This window comes from Periplaneta americana, chromosome 12, assembly GCF_040183065.1.
Source record: "Periplaneta americana isolate PAMFEO1 chromosome 12, P.americana_PAMFEO1_priV1, whole genome shotgun sequence".
NCBI lineage: Eukaryota > Metazoa > Arthropoda > Insecta > Blattodea > Blattidae > Periplaneta > Periplaneta americana.
The window spans coordinates 39,470,396-39,487,566 of NC_091128.1; the positions used below are offsets into that span (position 1 = coordinate 39,470,396).

The 17,171-nt window shown below is 34.0% G+C and overlaps 1 protein-coding gene across 3 annotated transcripts in view; it reads left to right on the forward strand.

Moving 5' to 3' along the window:
* The window catches only part of LOC138710323 (zinc finger protein 771-like), a 76,281-nt gene that overhangs the window by 30,373 nt on the left and 28,737 nt on the right, over nucleotides 1-17,171 (forward strand). For all 3 annotated transcript variants that reach the window (XM_069841132.1, XM_069841133.1, XM_069841134.1), the window contains exons 3-5: nucleotides 2,099-2,224; nucleotides 2,398-2,538; nucleotides 13,215-13,270. In XM_069841132.1, the coding sequence (XP_069697233.1) occupies nucleotides 2,219-2,224; nucleotides 2,398-2,538; nucleotides 13,215-13,270 (203 nt within the window). In that variant the 5' untranslated portion in view covers nucleotides 2,099-2,218. The remainder of the gene's footprint in view (nucleotides 1-2,098; nucleotides 2,225-2,397; nucleotides 2,539-13,214; nucleotides 13,271-17,171) is intronic.

The following is a 17,171-nucleotide window of genomic DNA, read 5'->3' on the forward strand; positions in this document are numbered from 1 at the left end:
TTTGAAGAGCTCTACCAAATGGTATCTTATTTGACCTCAACTCCCATTTGAAATTTTAAAGTGATACGGCACTGACCCTACTTCCTGTTAAGGCTGATTGATGAAATCAAACTCAAGTGAAAGTTCACATGTAGTTTAGTTATAAATATTTTTGTCTGGAAAATTTCAATGCACTAATTTCCGAAATAAATGACTTATGAGTGGTCTGAATCGCCCATTTCCTTTTCGTACATTTTCTCATTGAAAGAGAAGACATTAATAAAAACGTTTCCTATGAAAGTTGTTTGTTTTGAAGAGCTCTATTAAATGGTACCTTCTTTGACCCATACTCCATTTGAAATTTTAAAGTGATACACCACTGACCCTACTTCCTGTTAGAGCCGATTGATGAAATCTAGCTCAAGTGAAAGTTTAGATGTGGTTTAATTATAAATATTTTTGTCTCAAAAATTTTAATGCGCTAGTTTCTGAAATAGATGACTGTTACGGGTGGTCTGAATCACCCTATACATATATATATATGGGAATGCCATTTCCCAATAGACTAAGTCAATTTATGAGAGCAATGTATTATGATAATAAATTTTTTAAAGAATTTTAGTTTTGTCCTTCAAATATGCAGAAATTTTATCCGAACAAACGTAACATTTAAAAATTCCTTTTCAGAACGAAAATTTACATTTGTTCTGATCAAATTTCTGCATTTTGAAAGGACAAAACTAAAATTCTTTCAGTAATTTATTATCATAATACATTGCTGTCTTAAATTGACTGAGCATATTGGGAATTAAATTAATGGCTTTCAAAATTAAAAGTTCTCCAACCTTCATATTCCCGTTTGCAGGCTCTGGTAAACTCCTTGTTAATGTGAATCCTCACATTTAAATATATTTAATTTAACAATTTTTCCGTTCTCGTTTTCATTCCTGGTTTATTGTGGACCAGTCTTAACTAATTTTTGTTTCACATTTTTGGTAGACACCCTGATAAAACAATATAAATGGCAATTACATTAATATTCTCATTATAGAAATAGAAATATATATATTCTTCCTGTAACATAGTCCTAGTAAGCTTATATTAAATTAATTTTCATCATTTTACTAGCTATCTCAAATATTAAATTAATTATAATTCATTGAATTAAATTAGCTCATAAATTAAGTTACTACTTTACCTTATAGATTTATCTAAATTTAAATAAATGTGTAGTGAAGAATATTGCTGGAGAACCTTTTAAGTGTAGTGTAAATATTTGTAATTTAAATTTATGTATTGTATTCATTAAGGCTGGTTGAGTGGAAGAGAAGGCCTTATGGCCTTAACTCTGCCAGCGAAAATAAAACATTATTATTATTATTATTATTATTATTATTATTATTATTATTATTATTATTATTATTATTATTATTATTATTATTATAAGAGTGTGTGGTTATAATCTAGTAGGGAAACAATGTCATAGTAAGAAGTTTAAGGTTCTGTCTGGTATTTAAATACATCAAGAACCTATATAATTTTATTATCAGGCACAAAAATTTAGTTGAAACCCCTCCACCCTCAGAAAGAAATCCTGCATATGCTGTTGTAAGTACTGAATACGTTTATTGGTTTAGGAGAAATCACTTTACACAGATAGATGGCATGTCAAAAATATTTCTTCGGTAGTAAGCATGATGAAAACGTGTATTTTCGTGAAAATCTGAAAATAATTAGTCTCATTGTTAAAATATTTTCTCTTTAAAGTTTGTATAATAAATTAAAAGGGTTGGAAGATTTCCTACTTTTGGTAATGTTGTAATAGTGAGAGCTACTTGAGTGACAAGTAACTGAGAAATTATAAACAGAAAATGGTGATGGAAAAAAGGAAGCATGATGTGAACAAAATTGAAAAAGTTACCCATTCAAATTAAGTTTCACTTAGCAATCCATTAAGATATTGGTCGTTGTGAGATGGTCTTTGAATACAATATGAAATACATTTAATTAATACTTGGATGTACATTGCAGTAAGGTACCTACTTGTTACTAGGTATGATCGCTGAAACTGAATGATCTGTGTTCTGATAATACTGTGTGTGATGTATGTTTTTCTTAGATTTTTCGTGTGTCACGAATATTCTTCTGTAAGGAAATGTTCTTCCAATTTGTCATGCACAATGGAGTCATATGGATACACTGGAAATAGTGCTTCGTGTAGTACAAGCTCTGACATGAGATGGATGTAAGTAGTAGGAATAAAACAACTTACGCATTCTCTCAATTCTTGTATTGTTTCAGATTGCGATGTTATTACTTGTATGTATTAAAACTCAGTATGATAGTATGGACATTACTTTTTAAACTTGGTTTATGATTAGTATTAAAACAATATCGAATGAAATGTTGTTTTTGCAGAGCACTATGGATGAAATCAAGGTGGAGCCTGATTCAGACAATGACACAACTCCTGCTTCAGGTACAGAGACTCAGCCTGGAATGAAACAAGAAGATTTTTCAGAACCATTCACATTTGTTGAAGTGAAGTGTGAAATTGAGGTAATCATGTAAGCAATGTTTCAAATATAAAATTTCGTTGACAAGTTATGTAATTTTGTCAGAATGGTTGCAGTCTTATGTTATCATAGCATGTACTCTCACAAAGTCAGGAAGTAGCGACAGTTCAGATGAACACAGTTATTGGTATCATTTTACTTTTTTATTGTACAGAGTATAAAGAAGAAGTATTTCAATGCTGCAAAGATCATTTTCGTGTTTTCCACGGAAATACACATTTCCAGCATACTTGATGTTGGAAAAGTGGATTTGGATGAGCTGTTTGTGTATAGTGATTTGTTCTAAATGATAGATCAGATTTTGTTCTGCTCAGTAGCTGTGAGACATGTAATTTGTTTTATTCTATTTATTTATTTTTTTTTTTTTTTTGCTAAATGTTAGTGGGTCTTCATTTGAAATAAAAAATGTTGTTTTCTAATGGCTGGATATTGGCCTAAACCATTAATCCTCTTGCTTCTCATTGTAATCCTGCAAGATTTTGTATTTCTCTTAGGGACTTTTTACATGTTTTGCAGTTAATTTTGTCTAGATCTAATTGGGATAGCTTTAATAAAAGCTGTTAGTCTATGCCAGGGGTTCTTAACCTGTTTTGGTCAAGACCCAAAGTTAACTGGACAATAAACTTGTGCGAACCATGGTCCTATTTTGAAGTTAAACAGTGCTATTATAATAAAAACAAGTAAATAAGTGTAGCAATTATTTATTAATATAGAGTTGTAATATATCATAATAAGCAATAATCTCTACTAATAATAAATCTGTAACCGACATTTTTCTGGTAATTTTCGCTTTTCCAAAAATAATTGGTGTTAACATGTATAATTAATCATCCTGAAACCGAAAATAGCTTTTTTGAAATTTTTGTTTGTATGTCTGTCTGTCTGTCTGTCTGGATATTTGTTACCTTTTCACGCAATAATGACTGAACAGATTTTGATGAAAATTGGAATATAAATTAAGTTCATTGTAAGATTAGATTTTAGGCTATATGGCATTCAGAATACTTTATTTAAAAGAGGGGGTTATAAGGGGGCCTGAATTAAATAAATCTAAATATCTCGCTTATTATTGATTTTTGTGAAAAATGTTACATAACAAAAGTTTCTTTAAAAATGATTTCCGATAAGTTTTATTCCAAGCAAAATTTTGGTAGGACTGATATTTAAAAATATACAAGAATTTTAAAATAACAATACAAACATTTTCACCGCCGCCTCAGATTATAGCGTCATTGTTCCGTAACTCCTATGTGCAAAATATAAAAATTTTTCAGTAGGAAGAAAAAACAGATTTATTCATTCTATGGCAGTGGTACATAGGAGATCGTGAATTCTTACATTTTCGAAAGAAAGAAATATAATTACATATAGGAGATTGTATTATTTGCTGTATAACTATTTAATTTATTCAATAGAGCAAAAATCTGAAAATCTATATGTCACATAGGAGTTATTGCAGAAACGACATCGATGGCTATAATGAAATAAAAACAAATGACTCTGTCTATTTAAGGCAGCCTTGACGTTTATCAATATTAATATACAGAGAATATTTGTGTGTTTGTATGAAGTAATCTCAGAAGCTAATTTGGATAATTCCTTCACTATTTGAAAGTTGTAGTTTCTCTAGATGTAATACTACACATGAGGACTGAGGTAAGATGAAAATAGACCTTTACGCACAGAAAACTTGATATTCTGTCGAAATATTGTATAACTTGATTATTGAAACTTTATTTGGTCCACATAAAGTACTCTAATTTTATACACTTAAATTTTTTTTTGTTCACAGAACATAATAGTTAAGAGTTTTGTCATAAAGATGAGTATTTTTACTGGACCATACAGCCCATAATAAATAAGCATTTTACCATAGAGCTCACTGGAGCTGGGTTATTTTAAAAGGTGTCACGAAATGGCGTTCCTGCGCTCATAATTTACCAAATTCATTTCCTGTGTTTCTTAAAATAATATTTATGTAGGATACCTCATTTTTTTATTTGCATAAACAATGACATACAACCAAGCGAGTTGGCTCAGATGGTAGCGTTTGAGACACACATTCCAGGAGGTCCTGGGTACAAACCCCGTGGCCGACCAATCTGACTGGGGTTTTTCATGATTTCCCTTAGTCATAAAGGCAAATGCCGGATTGGAAAGATACATGCCTTGATTCATCACCGCCTCAGTTACCAATACCAAAAACATTAATCAAAGCCTATAATCAGTTACATGAACACAAGCCATCTACAACACACAATAGAAACAGGAACTGAACAAGAGTAAAAACAGCCTGCTGATATACCCACACATTCTAAACACGCGACATAACCACAGATGTTAAGGCATGAACAAAATAAACTTAACAAAAAAAAAAGAAGAAAGATGCACAGTAAGATTCACATAAAAATTATCTTCGTACACAATTCACTCTATTAATTTGGAGTGATTTATTAAAGGATGCATTCAAGACTAATTTACAAAAATGTTAAACGAATTATCCTTGCACCAAAAATGGATGTTTTCTGAACCAAATGATCATGTTTTAATTATTTGCATGTAATAACAATTAAGAAACATGTTAAGGGAATTATCATTGCACCAAATGAATGCTCTCTGGGCCAAAATGACCGCATTTTAATTTTTTAAATAAAATTTAAATTAAGTAACATATTAAACAATTTATCCTTCTATCAAACACGAATTTTCCTTGGACCAGATGTCCTATTTTAATTATGTAATTACTTTATATTTATTTCTAACAAGTACAGTGGAGCACACAGGTACGGCTAGTTGTAAAATGTAATCATAATCTCAAGTAGGTACTTTAATTGACATTTTTTTTATATTATTTTTTTTTTTGGAAAGCTACGGCGGCCCATCCAGAAAGCCACGGTGACTCTTGTTTGGGTCGCGACCCATAAGTTAAGAATCCTTGGTATATGCAGTGCTTTTCTTCTTGACAAAAAGATGGTGAAACTCTGTGTAGAATATATTATAGCGGACGAGGAGATGATTACTCTCCAGTGCATGTGAATTTTGTCTTTTTTCATCTCGTTTTCGTCCAACCTCAGACTTTCAAAGCCTGAGCAGAGTTAAAAACGTATTATTAACACATTTTTCGGTTGCATAATAAAAATACAACAAAAAGGTTCTGCCAGAAAAAAAAGCACTGAGTATATTTATGTATATGTCCAGTGGCGGCTCGTGGGTATTGAATTAAGGGGGACTGCATACAAAAATAAACCAAGCAACTTATTTTATTTAAAGATTAGTTCCATGCGCCTTGTCTTGTAGGTTGCAAACTTTTGAATCTTCTTATTAAAATCCGGTATGTCGTTTAACATTTGCAATGGAAAACACTTCTCTCATCGTATTTCTAAAATAGGATTTTACTCTCTTCAAACACGAAAAACAACATTCTGGTTGGGCAGTTGTCATTGGTATGATGATAGCTATGCCTAGTAGTTTCACAACTTCTGAAAATGAGGTCTGCAAGTTCTCAGATAGAAGAAACTGCAAGAGCTTGACTGCGTCACTGATATTTCTGAATTCTTGTCTCTGATACAACACAGTGAGTTCCGTTTTTAATTTGTCTTTATCGAACATTGGAAAAAGCTTCACACATACATTTAGATCATTTTCAGGAAATTAGCTTTTGTAGCATTCAAATTTTTCTTGACACAGAAGAGAAGATAATATCAGAGATCTATGAACTGGAATCGGGTGTTAACTTGTGTGATAATGAGGTCACACACTTCCTTGGTTGCCGCAACCCTTGTCTGAATCCCTTCTACCTTACGACGCTTTTTAGGGTTTTCATTTTCACAGATCTCGCTCCTCAACTGTGCACTGTTCCGTGCTTCCCTCATTTATTGTGATGTTGTTAGATGTTTCAGATTGCATTATGGTTTGAAAACATTCTAGCAGTGGCTCCTTCTTCTCATGAACAGCATTTACTGTTCTTATTTTAAAACTCCATCTTGTTGCCCCAGCTGATGGAATTGTCTTTGAAACACATTCATCTAATACAGACTGTGAGGAGATCGAGAGAAGAAAGCAGGGATACTGGATAAATTAGCAAAAAATATGCGAGCCTTTGTATTTTGTTTAGCGGCTCTTTCCATTATGAGATTCAATTGATGGGCACTTAATTTCACATTTCTCCTGAATTGTTAAGGTACTGAACTGAATAGACTGTAAATATTGTACAGAATTAAACAGTGTTGCACTTGTTATACTCACAACATTAAAGAAAATGTATTTAAAACTGCACGCTACTGACAAACTGCTGCAAATTTTGCAGCGCCTGGAAACTCTGGATTCACGGCAAGGGGCAGCAGGGGGAGGGATAAAACTAACGCGCAAAGCATCCAAGACTAGACTGGCAGCTCCAGGGGAGGAAGTGGCTTCATCCTATAGTCCTTGTCTCTGGTTTCGCTCTGGCAGCACCAGGGGAGGAAGTGACTTCACTGACGATTGTGTGCATGTCAATGAGAGCAAAATTTTATAAAAAATTCGAGCCGCTAAAAAGAGACTGTATAATAAATGTATTTCACAGCATAAAACGAGACGAGCCACAAATGTCTGGGGGTGCTGCAGCCGCCCCTGTATATGTCTGCTGATGTTTTGCAATTAAAAATGTCCTAGGCCAAATTAAATCAGGTAATTTTCTTTATTGTTTTTCAATATGTCATATTAAATAAATAATATAGGCTATTTTTATTATCACTATTTTCATTAGAGCCACTGGGTGATCAAGGTCTTAGCGAGCAGAACTTAGGCATGAGTTTGAATCTCACTTGGGTAACTACGTGATTATTATTATTATTATTATTATTATTATTATTATTATTATTATTATTATTATTATTATTATTATTATTATTATCTTTTTTGTGATGACAAAACTATGTAGCATCTTGCTACAACTGACTTTACTCATACAGTGTCATTAAAAAACTGATTTAAAATAGTTCAAGACTAAAGAAAATAAAAATAGTACGAAATCAAATGTTATTGATTTATGAAATAAACAAATTAAGATTTACGAAGTAGGCTGTGTGTGTAGTGTAAAAAAAAGATTGAGAAACCAGGATGTATTCTGTTTTTTTATTTCATATATTTGCGAATATTTTCCTCAAATTAGCTTAAGGTGTTTCTCATTTAATTGAACTACATTTTACTGTTTTCTGAGAATGTATGTATATGTGAGTACTTTATCGTGATATTTTGAGTGCCCGCTGTTAATGTCATTTATCGTGAAGTGGTCTATTAATAAGGGATTGGACCCCCATTTGTCCGTAATACTGCTTCAATTCTCCTTGGGATAGAGGAATATATAGCTTATACAGTCTCCAGTGGAGTGTTATGCCACTCTTCCATCAGAACCTCTTCTAACTGCTGTAATGATCATGAAGGTGGAAATCTGTCATGTACTTTCCTCTCCAAAACTGCACAAAGTGGTTCGATATTTAAGTCTGGGGATTGTGCTGGTTAGGAAAAATGCTGCAGTTCATCTCCGTGCTCCTCAAACCACGATTGTACTGTCCTGGCTGTGTGAATGGGTGCATTATCATCCTCAAAGATGGCATCATTGTTGGGAAACAGCATGTGGATCATGGGGTGCACCTGATTACCTAAAATGTTCAAATACTCTTTGGCTGTAACACGACCTGTTAGAGTAATGTTGGGACCAGCAAAGTACTTTGATATGGCTGCCTAGACCATCACACTGTCACCTACATGCTTAATAGTTGGAATCAAGCAGTCAGGATTGTAGACTTTTTTTTTGGAGTTCTCCAGACGTAAACCCGGCCTGTTGATAGAAATAAAGCAAACGTTGACTCATCAGACCATATGACTTGTTTCCACTGATCAGCCATCCAGGATTTATGCTCCTGACATCATTGTTTTCCCTTCTTTGCATTAGTTTCAGTTATTTATGGTTTAGCTATTGCAGCTCGACCATGAATATTCACTTTATGGAGTTCTTGGAGGGCAGTGTCTATAGAAATAGGATCTATAAGATGAGTATTGAGTTCTGCTGTCACTTTTGCCACGGTAATTTTGTGTTGTTTTGACACAGTTCTTCTTAGTGTACGACGATCTCTTTCACTTAGCTTTGATTTTCTCCCACTATTACTTTTACACAATTATGTCTTTCCATATTTTGTGTGGGCTGTCATTACTGTTGAAACTGTTGCTCTTGAAACAGTAAATAAATTGGCTGTCTTGGTTACTGATGCTCCAGCTAATCGGGCCCCTACAATTTGCCCTCTTTCAAACTCTGTTAAATCTTTCATTGTAAGTCTACTTATCGCCTCAGAAGTAAATTAGTGGTATACAATCTATATGATGTAACCTCAGACAAGGAATATGCAAGATAAGCATGCCACATGCCTTGTCGGAGTTGTTTACCTTCAAACAAACCTCCCCCTTTACTGCTGCTGTTCACATTATTTTGCCTATCCCCTAAGAAAATAAGAAAAAGAAACCGTGGTTTGATGAAGATTGTACCTGGAAGTAGAAAGAAGGAAACAGGCAAAATTTAAATTCTTACAGGATCCAGTTGAGGAGAATAGAGATAATTATATCAATGAAAGACGGGAAGCAAGTCGTACTCTTAGGAATAAAAAGAGAGGTTACTTGAAGGAAAAACTGAATGAGATAGACAGAAATAGTAAGAATAAAAACATTCGAGATTTATAGGTATAAGGGCATAAAGAACGGATTTCAGACAAGGGTAAACTTGATCAAGGATGACTTGCTTGCAGACTCTCATTCAAACGTGAACAGATGGAAAAACTGTTTTGGACAACTACTAAATGTACATAGGCCAAATAGAAATGATCGGGATGAAATTCAAATACAAACTATTGGGCCATTTATACCCGAACCCACACTTTCTGAAGTCGAAATTGCGATAGAAAATCTGAAAAAATACAAATCTCAAAGCATCAAATTCCAGCGGAATTAATACAAGAGGGTGGAAGCGCATTATCTAGCGAAATTTATGAACTTGTACTTGCTATTTGGGAAAAGGAAATTGTACCAGGACAGTGGAAGGAGTCCATAATTGTACCTATTTTTAAGAAGGGGGATATGACTAACTGTAGTAACTTTCGAGGAATATCACTTTTGTTGATGTCATACAGAATTTTGTCCAGTATTCTTTTGAGAAGATTAACTCCATATGTAGATGAAATTATTGTGGATTATCAGTGTGGTTTTATGCGTAATAGATCAACTATTGATCAATTTTTTTGTATTCAACAGATATTAGAGAAAAATGGAGTATAAGGGTACAGTACATCACTTATTCATAGATTTAAAAAAATACATATGACTTGGTTAAGAGAGAAGTTTTATATAATATTCTTATAGAAGTTGGTATTCCGAAGAAACTAGTTTAATTAAAATGTGTCTCAGTCAAACCTACAGCAGAGTCTGTATAGGTCAGTTTAAGTCGGACACTTTTCCAATTCACTGCGGGCTAAAGCAAGGAGATGCACTGTCACCTTTACTTTTTAATTTCACTGTAGAATATGCCATTAGGAAAGGTCAGGATAACAGAGAGGGTTTGGAATTGGACGGGTTACATTAGCTTCTTGTGTATGCGGATGATGTGAATATGTTAGCAGAAAATCCACAAATGATTATGGAAAACACGGAAATTTCACTTGAAGCAAGTAAAGAGATAGGTTTGGAAATAAATCCCGAAAAGACAAAGTATGTGATTATGTCTCGTGACCAGAATATTGTACGAAATAGAAATATAAAAATTGGAAGTTTATCCTTTGAAGAGGTGGAAAAGAATCAAATATCTTGGAGCAGCAGTAACAAATATAAATGTTACTCGGGAGGAAATAAAACGCAGAATAAATATGGGAAATGCGTATTATTATTCGGTTGGAAGCTTTTATCATCCAGTCTGCTCTCAAAAAAGCTGAAAGTTAGAATTTATAAAACAGTTAACTTATATTACATGTTAGTCGGCCTGGTTAGCTCAGTAGGTATAGCGCTGGCCTTCTATGCCCGAGATTGCGGGTTCAATCTCGAACCAGGTTAATGGCATCTAAGTGTGCTTAAATGCGACAGGCTCGCGTCAGTAGATTTACTGGCATGTAAAAGAACTCCTGCTAGACAAAATTCCAGCACACTGGCGATGCTGATATAACCTCGGCAGTTGTGAGCGTCATTAAATAAAACATAACATTTATTTTATTACATGTTGTTCTGTATGGTTGTGAAACTTGAACTCTCACTTTGCGAGAGGAACAGAGATTAAGGGTGTTTGAGAATAAGTTTCTTAGGAAAATATTTGGGACTAAGAGGAATGAAGTTACAGGAGAATGGAGAAAGTTACATAACGCAGAACTGCACACATTTTATTCTTCACCTGACATAATATTAGGAACATTAAATCCAGACGTTTGAGCTGGGCATGGCATGTAGTACATATGGGCAAATCCAGAAATGCATATAAAGTGTTATAGTAGAGGCACAATCAATAGGTGGGTTTTTAGTTTGGTAGGGAAACAACTCACTCCACACTTTCTCTAGCGGTTTATGACCTGAACAAAGAGACCTTTCTGTCGCTCCGTTCGAATGTTAGTTATTGACTGTGATACTACTGTGCTACAGTTTGTTCGTAAATACAATATATCTCGTAATAAACAGTATTTTTAAACAGCTAATCTACTAATTATCCAAGTACTGTAATCATGTCTCAGTCGGGCTCTGATATCAGAAGCCATACTAAAGATGTTACCGGTATTTATCAACTTCACTGTTTCTTGCAAGAACTGTGAGGACATTAAAAATGTCCTATCATCAACACAGACAGTCACTGTCAAAGGCATGTGGCGCTTCTTACGATCGGTCCAGAGAATTTATGCAAAAGGGAGAAGAATAGCAGAAAAACAATGATCCTATGGAGCCATCTTTTTCGTTTCCAAAGAAGATTGTAGAATACAAGAAGCCTGTTACTGATAAAGATGATTTCCATCATATATCGCAGTTCCTTAACTGTACACTTGTGCTGATATAAGTAATTTATAAAATGTGTGTAGCAGCTAAAATTACAAATTTTGTTATTTACATTGGTAATTTTACATAGATAATAAGGAATTTTATATTTAAATTAGTAATATACTTTTTTAGACATTGTAACATTTTATTTTATACTATATTGTTGTTCATTTAAGACAATAACAATGGAACATTGTTTCATTATTTAGATTGTTGAAGACCATTAATAAGTTAATTTAATTTTTTTTAGAAATTATTCACGGAATAAGGTAAATTTCTTAATTGGTATGCTAATTATATCTTTGTCAAATGAAGTATTATATTGTAGTCTAATACATATTCTTGGCTGTAGTCTAATACATATTCTTGGCTGCTAAATTTTTAGGAGCTCCAGTGTTAGTTATAATTAGGTAAAATACATTACGTTTGGGAATAAAATATTATTAGCATCATAAAATGAAATATTATTTAATAACTTTACAATAATGCATTAACTTGTGTAGATATAACTGTGACTGGCGACTATTCTATCGACTTTTTTTCATTGAAAAATTTAAATTATGGTTTATTTAACAACGCACGCAACTGCAGAGGTTATATCAGCATCACCAGTGTGCCGGAATTTTGTCCCGCAGGAGTTCTTTTATATGCCAGTAAATCTACTGACATGAACCTGTGGCATTTAAACACACTTAAATGCCATCGACCTGGGCTGGGATCGAACCCGCAACCTCGAGCATTGAAGGCCAGCACTATAACAAGTACGCTACCGAGGCCGACTTTTTCATTGAATATATGCTATTTCAACACTTTTTGTATTGAATTGTTGATGGACTTCAATAATATAGACGCAGAAACAAGACTGAATGAAACTCACCGTATAGAATCAGAATAGTGCTGAGTGCCCAATTTATAAAACGATTTTTTGTGTCATACTTATTGTGTTATTTATTTTATTAAGCTAAGCCATTCGTAAGTGTGCTAACGAAACTAGTTCATGTTACAACAATATACATATGCCACAAATAGTAAACATACATTAATATTTTGTATTTTAATTTTTAATTTTATCGTGATTTATAAAGTTGGTAAGTATACTGCATAAACATTATTTAGTGCTTACTATTTCAACACAATATTCTGAAAATACATAAATACAAAATATTTGTGTAATGCTAAATATCTGATTTATATTAGGTTTACATTATACTTTATTACATTTGTGAAATGACTTAACTTGCGAAATATTATAATGATTATATTGAGTAAAGAACGTAAGCCCTATTTGTAATTAATTACTAAAAATCACTTTATTATTTTATTTATTTTCTAAGTTTTCTGTAGTGAAAAAGGATGAATGGAGGAGAAAGTTATTTGGGACAGGACCATACGGATTAATTTTGCACAGAATAGGGACTGATGGTGGACTTATGTGAGGGCGGCAGTGAACCTCTGGGTTCCTTAAAAGCCATAAGTAGAGTGATAATTAAGGATTGCAATGAAAGTATTGAATTAAATTTCTATTGCAGGTGATATGAAGAAAGTGAACGGAAAATTTTAATTGCGATATGCATATAATTATTTCTATTTAGCAATGTTTATATGATGATGATGGATTTTTTGCAGGAAGAGCCATTAGACAGCAGCAAACTGGAACAAGGAGTCCAGCAGTCTGACAGCAGGTATGTTATAACTTTCTGTTATTCATCATTTAGGTAAAGTGATTTTTTAACTTTAGATATTATGTGCACACGCATGTATATATAATATATACATAATGGACAGGTGGCTTATTTAGTAGAGTAACTGGGTGTGAGTTGGATGGTCCTGGGTTCAATCTGGGTGGTGGCAGAATTTTCCTTGTTAAAACTTCCAGAAAGGCTCTGGAGTTTACTGTCTCGTGTCAAATGAGTACTGAGTCTTTCCTGAAGATAAAGCGCAATTGGAGTGTAGTGCCAACCAAACTACATAACCTTCATGAAGTATGAAGAGGATACCTTTACTTTTATCGCGAAGAGTATTGGAAACATAAAGAAGATTTGTGATGTGCGCGCAGGTAATCGTGTGACATGACAGTGAAGCGAATCGTGCCACAACTCTCCAATCAGTCAAGATGTGGGCTGTGCAGAGAAAAGTTCAATTCGTCCTTTGGCTTGTGAAATTATAAAACTAACATTCACCGGTGGGATCGGTAGCTTAAGGAAACTGGCAGCCTGTTGGACGCAAAACATTCTGGGAGGCCATCGGTTAGTAATCAATCAACCTTCTTACTGTATCCAGCTGTTTGCTGACAACATGAAGTCCACTGTAGTCTATTCAGTTGTTGTTTTTCACGAGAAATGAGTGGTATTTTGATCGGTGTTCATTATAGATGTCTGTTGCTAGTAGCCAGAGTTGGGATGTAGTCAGTATATACTGCAGGGCTGTGTCTTCTGCAACTGGCACTGATGATTTTAATTTACTTCTTTTGTGGTTTATGGATGGACAGTATAGAAGAATGTGTTTCAGATCTTCATCATGATTATTACACCACAGACAAGTAGGATTATCAGAAATGTGAAATTGGTGTAGGTACAATTGAGTGACAATGTGACCTGTTCTGGCTCTTGTTAAAAATGTTTGAACATGTCTAGGCAAGTTTTTGTACATTTCCAGATCATTTGGTTTCTTTTGTACAGACTGTAAAATTTTTCTTGTCAGAAGAGAGCCAATTGTTGATCCATAGGTTTGTAAAATGAGACTTTACTGAAGCAAAAGCACTGGATAGAGATATCACTTGAAGAGGTCTTGGTTGCAAATATGTTGCCTGTTTTGCAATATTATCGACTTTCTCGTTTCCAGGTATACCACAATGACTAGGTATCCATTGAAATGTTATTTCCTTTTGGAGTTTTTTTAGTTTACTTAGTTGTTTTTGAATTGGAATAATTCTATGTGCTTATAGGTTTGGTACATATTTAATTATATTAAATATAGCCCCTTGGAGTTGGTAAATATGCAAATAGATTTTTCAGAAATTTGAGTAACACACTGAAGAGCAGCATCAATAGCTAGCAATTCAGTGTCAATACTGGAGGAGGATGAACATGGTATGAAATAACTTTCTTGATATTTTGGAATATGATACCCTGCTCCTGATGCCCCATCATCAGGGTTTAGAGATCCATCTGTATAAATTTGAAGGTGATCCTTATATATGCTACAGACTAGTTCCATGGCATCTAACTTAAGAATGTATGGAGGATCAGTAACAAGTGTGTTGAAGCTATACGGGAAAACTACCTACGGAACCCCAGAAAGCCAGTGTGTACCTGCACTTGACAACTAGGCCTGAAGAAGACCGCAGTTCACAAAGTTTTGAAGAAACCTCTCTGCTTTACAGATTACAAACTGCAGTTGTTACACGCAGTGCTGCCAACTGATAAACCCAAACGATTTGATTTTGCTGCACAGATGTTTTATCAGATGGATAGTGATGAACAATTCTTACAGAAGATTGTGTTTAGCGACAAGTGTACATTTCATGTGTGTGGTCACATTCATTGACATAACGTCAGGATGTAAGCTAATGAACAGCCTCTGACCTACTTTGATCATGAATATAACAGTGAGTGTCTGGTGTGCACTCATGCATGATAAAATTATAGGCCCATATTTCCTTGCAGAGCTGACTGTGAGTCAAACAACTGCCTTGACATGTTGCAATTGTATGCAGTGCCACAAATTCAAGATCAATGTGCAGGCGTCATCTTTCATCCATACTACAGCAACATAATTCACGAGTTTCTGGATACATTTCTACAGTCGTGGATAGGAAGAGGTGGATGAAAGGCATGGTCACCACGATCTCCTGACCTAACACCTGTAAACTTTTACTTATGGGGTTACGTTACGCAACGTGTGTGTCAATGTGTCAAAAACATTGCTAATTTGAAAGAGAGAATCAGAGAAACTGTTCAGTCTGTTATACTTGATGTTTTTAGTCATGTGTGGAACTACAATATCGATTAGATGTGTGTAGGGCAACAAACGGAAGCCACATCAAACTGCACTGAATATGTAAGCAAATTTATAAGTTAGTTTCTTATTTAACATGTATTTGAAATGTGTAATCTTTAGGAGCATGTCAGTAAGTAGTTTTGAAACTGCACTGTAAGTTTACGGACACAGTGTATATGTAAGTTTATATACAGTAGTGTGTGTATGTGTGTGTGTGTTTATATATATATATATGAATCGGTCGGAGCTAAAAGGAACTAAGTCACATTTCACAACCCTTTAGGAGAAGCAAAAAACATTCCACTAATAACACAAATATTATATTTTTAGGTTATAGAAGACAAAAGAATATTTAAAAGTCTTAGTTCCTTCTTCCACCGTTCGATGCGCATGACATCCGTTGTTCAAATTCTTGCATAACCCAAAACTGCATATTTTGACTTATTTATTTTTAGCTCCGACCGATTCATATACATAATATCAATTTTTGTTCATGATTTTTTTAAGTAAAAAAACCAGCAAATAAAATTACAAAAGAAATTTACAGTTACTTTACAGTGAAACATAGTTCTTTTCACAATCCTTTCTTTTGTGTTGTTGTTGTTTTTTAATGCCAGGTGTTTGACATTAAAGTCATTTGACCTCTTACACTCCAATATTTTTCAAAGATAATGTCATAGTCAGCCACTGACAAGAGAGATCATAGAAAATGAACTTCTGTCAATTGATTTATTACATGCGAGATAAAATTGTGATCAAGTTGGGGCTGTTTTCTTTGAAAGAACTAAATAAATATGCTCATGCATGCAGTACCACCAAATCGTGATTAATTTGTAAATAAGTGCACATTTCATTTCTGTATTGGATTCCTATCAGTCGTTTGTGATATTACAACTAATAAGTTTTCATTAATCTAGTAATTAATTTATGCAACAACTGTTTTCCCATTGATGGTGATTCCATGCTGCCTTTAGACAGAAATACATACACTTCTGAGAAAAAAAAAACGCAACACTTAAATGAATTTGAAATATGAACCCATAATACAAATTATGACATTATTGTGTGCTTCTATGGACTTGTTTGTAGTAGGCAAGTGTTTATTAATATTTTGGAAAGGAAAGGATACACATTGGATGGTTTATGACACTCTCTTTGCCACTTCTTGTCTCTCACTCTGTATTTATTGTTGTGCCATTAACATTTACAACCCTAAAGGCAAGCAGCCTGAACAAAGTTACAACACTATGACCTTTTTTTTTTGCGTATAATGGAATCCTGTGTTATTGAACTCAGTTTTAAACAACATTTAAGATAATTAAGTTGCCTTTAAGCCCCAAGAATGCTGCTAGAGCAGTCACGTTGGTAGGGGATGGCTGCAGCTTACATTATGTGGCTCAGGTGTTGCATACAACTCCATTGACAGTTTCACATATAGTGCAGAGTACAGGGAACTTGGTTCATATTTTCAAAGATCGGGATCTGGTAAGAGAAGGTCAACTTCTGCAAGAGATCACCAATTCTTGTGACTTCAAGTGGTTCGTAACCGCCACACCACTGCAGTCAAAGCCAGAAATCGACTAA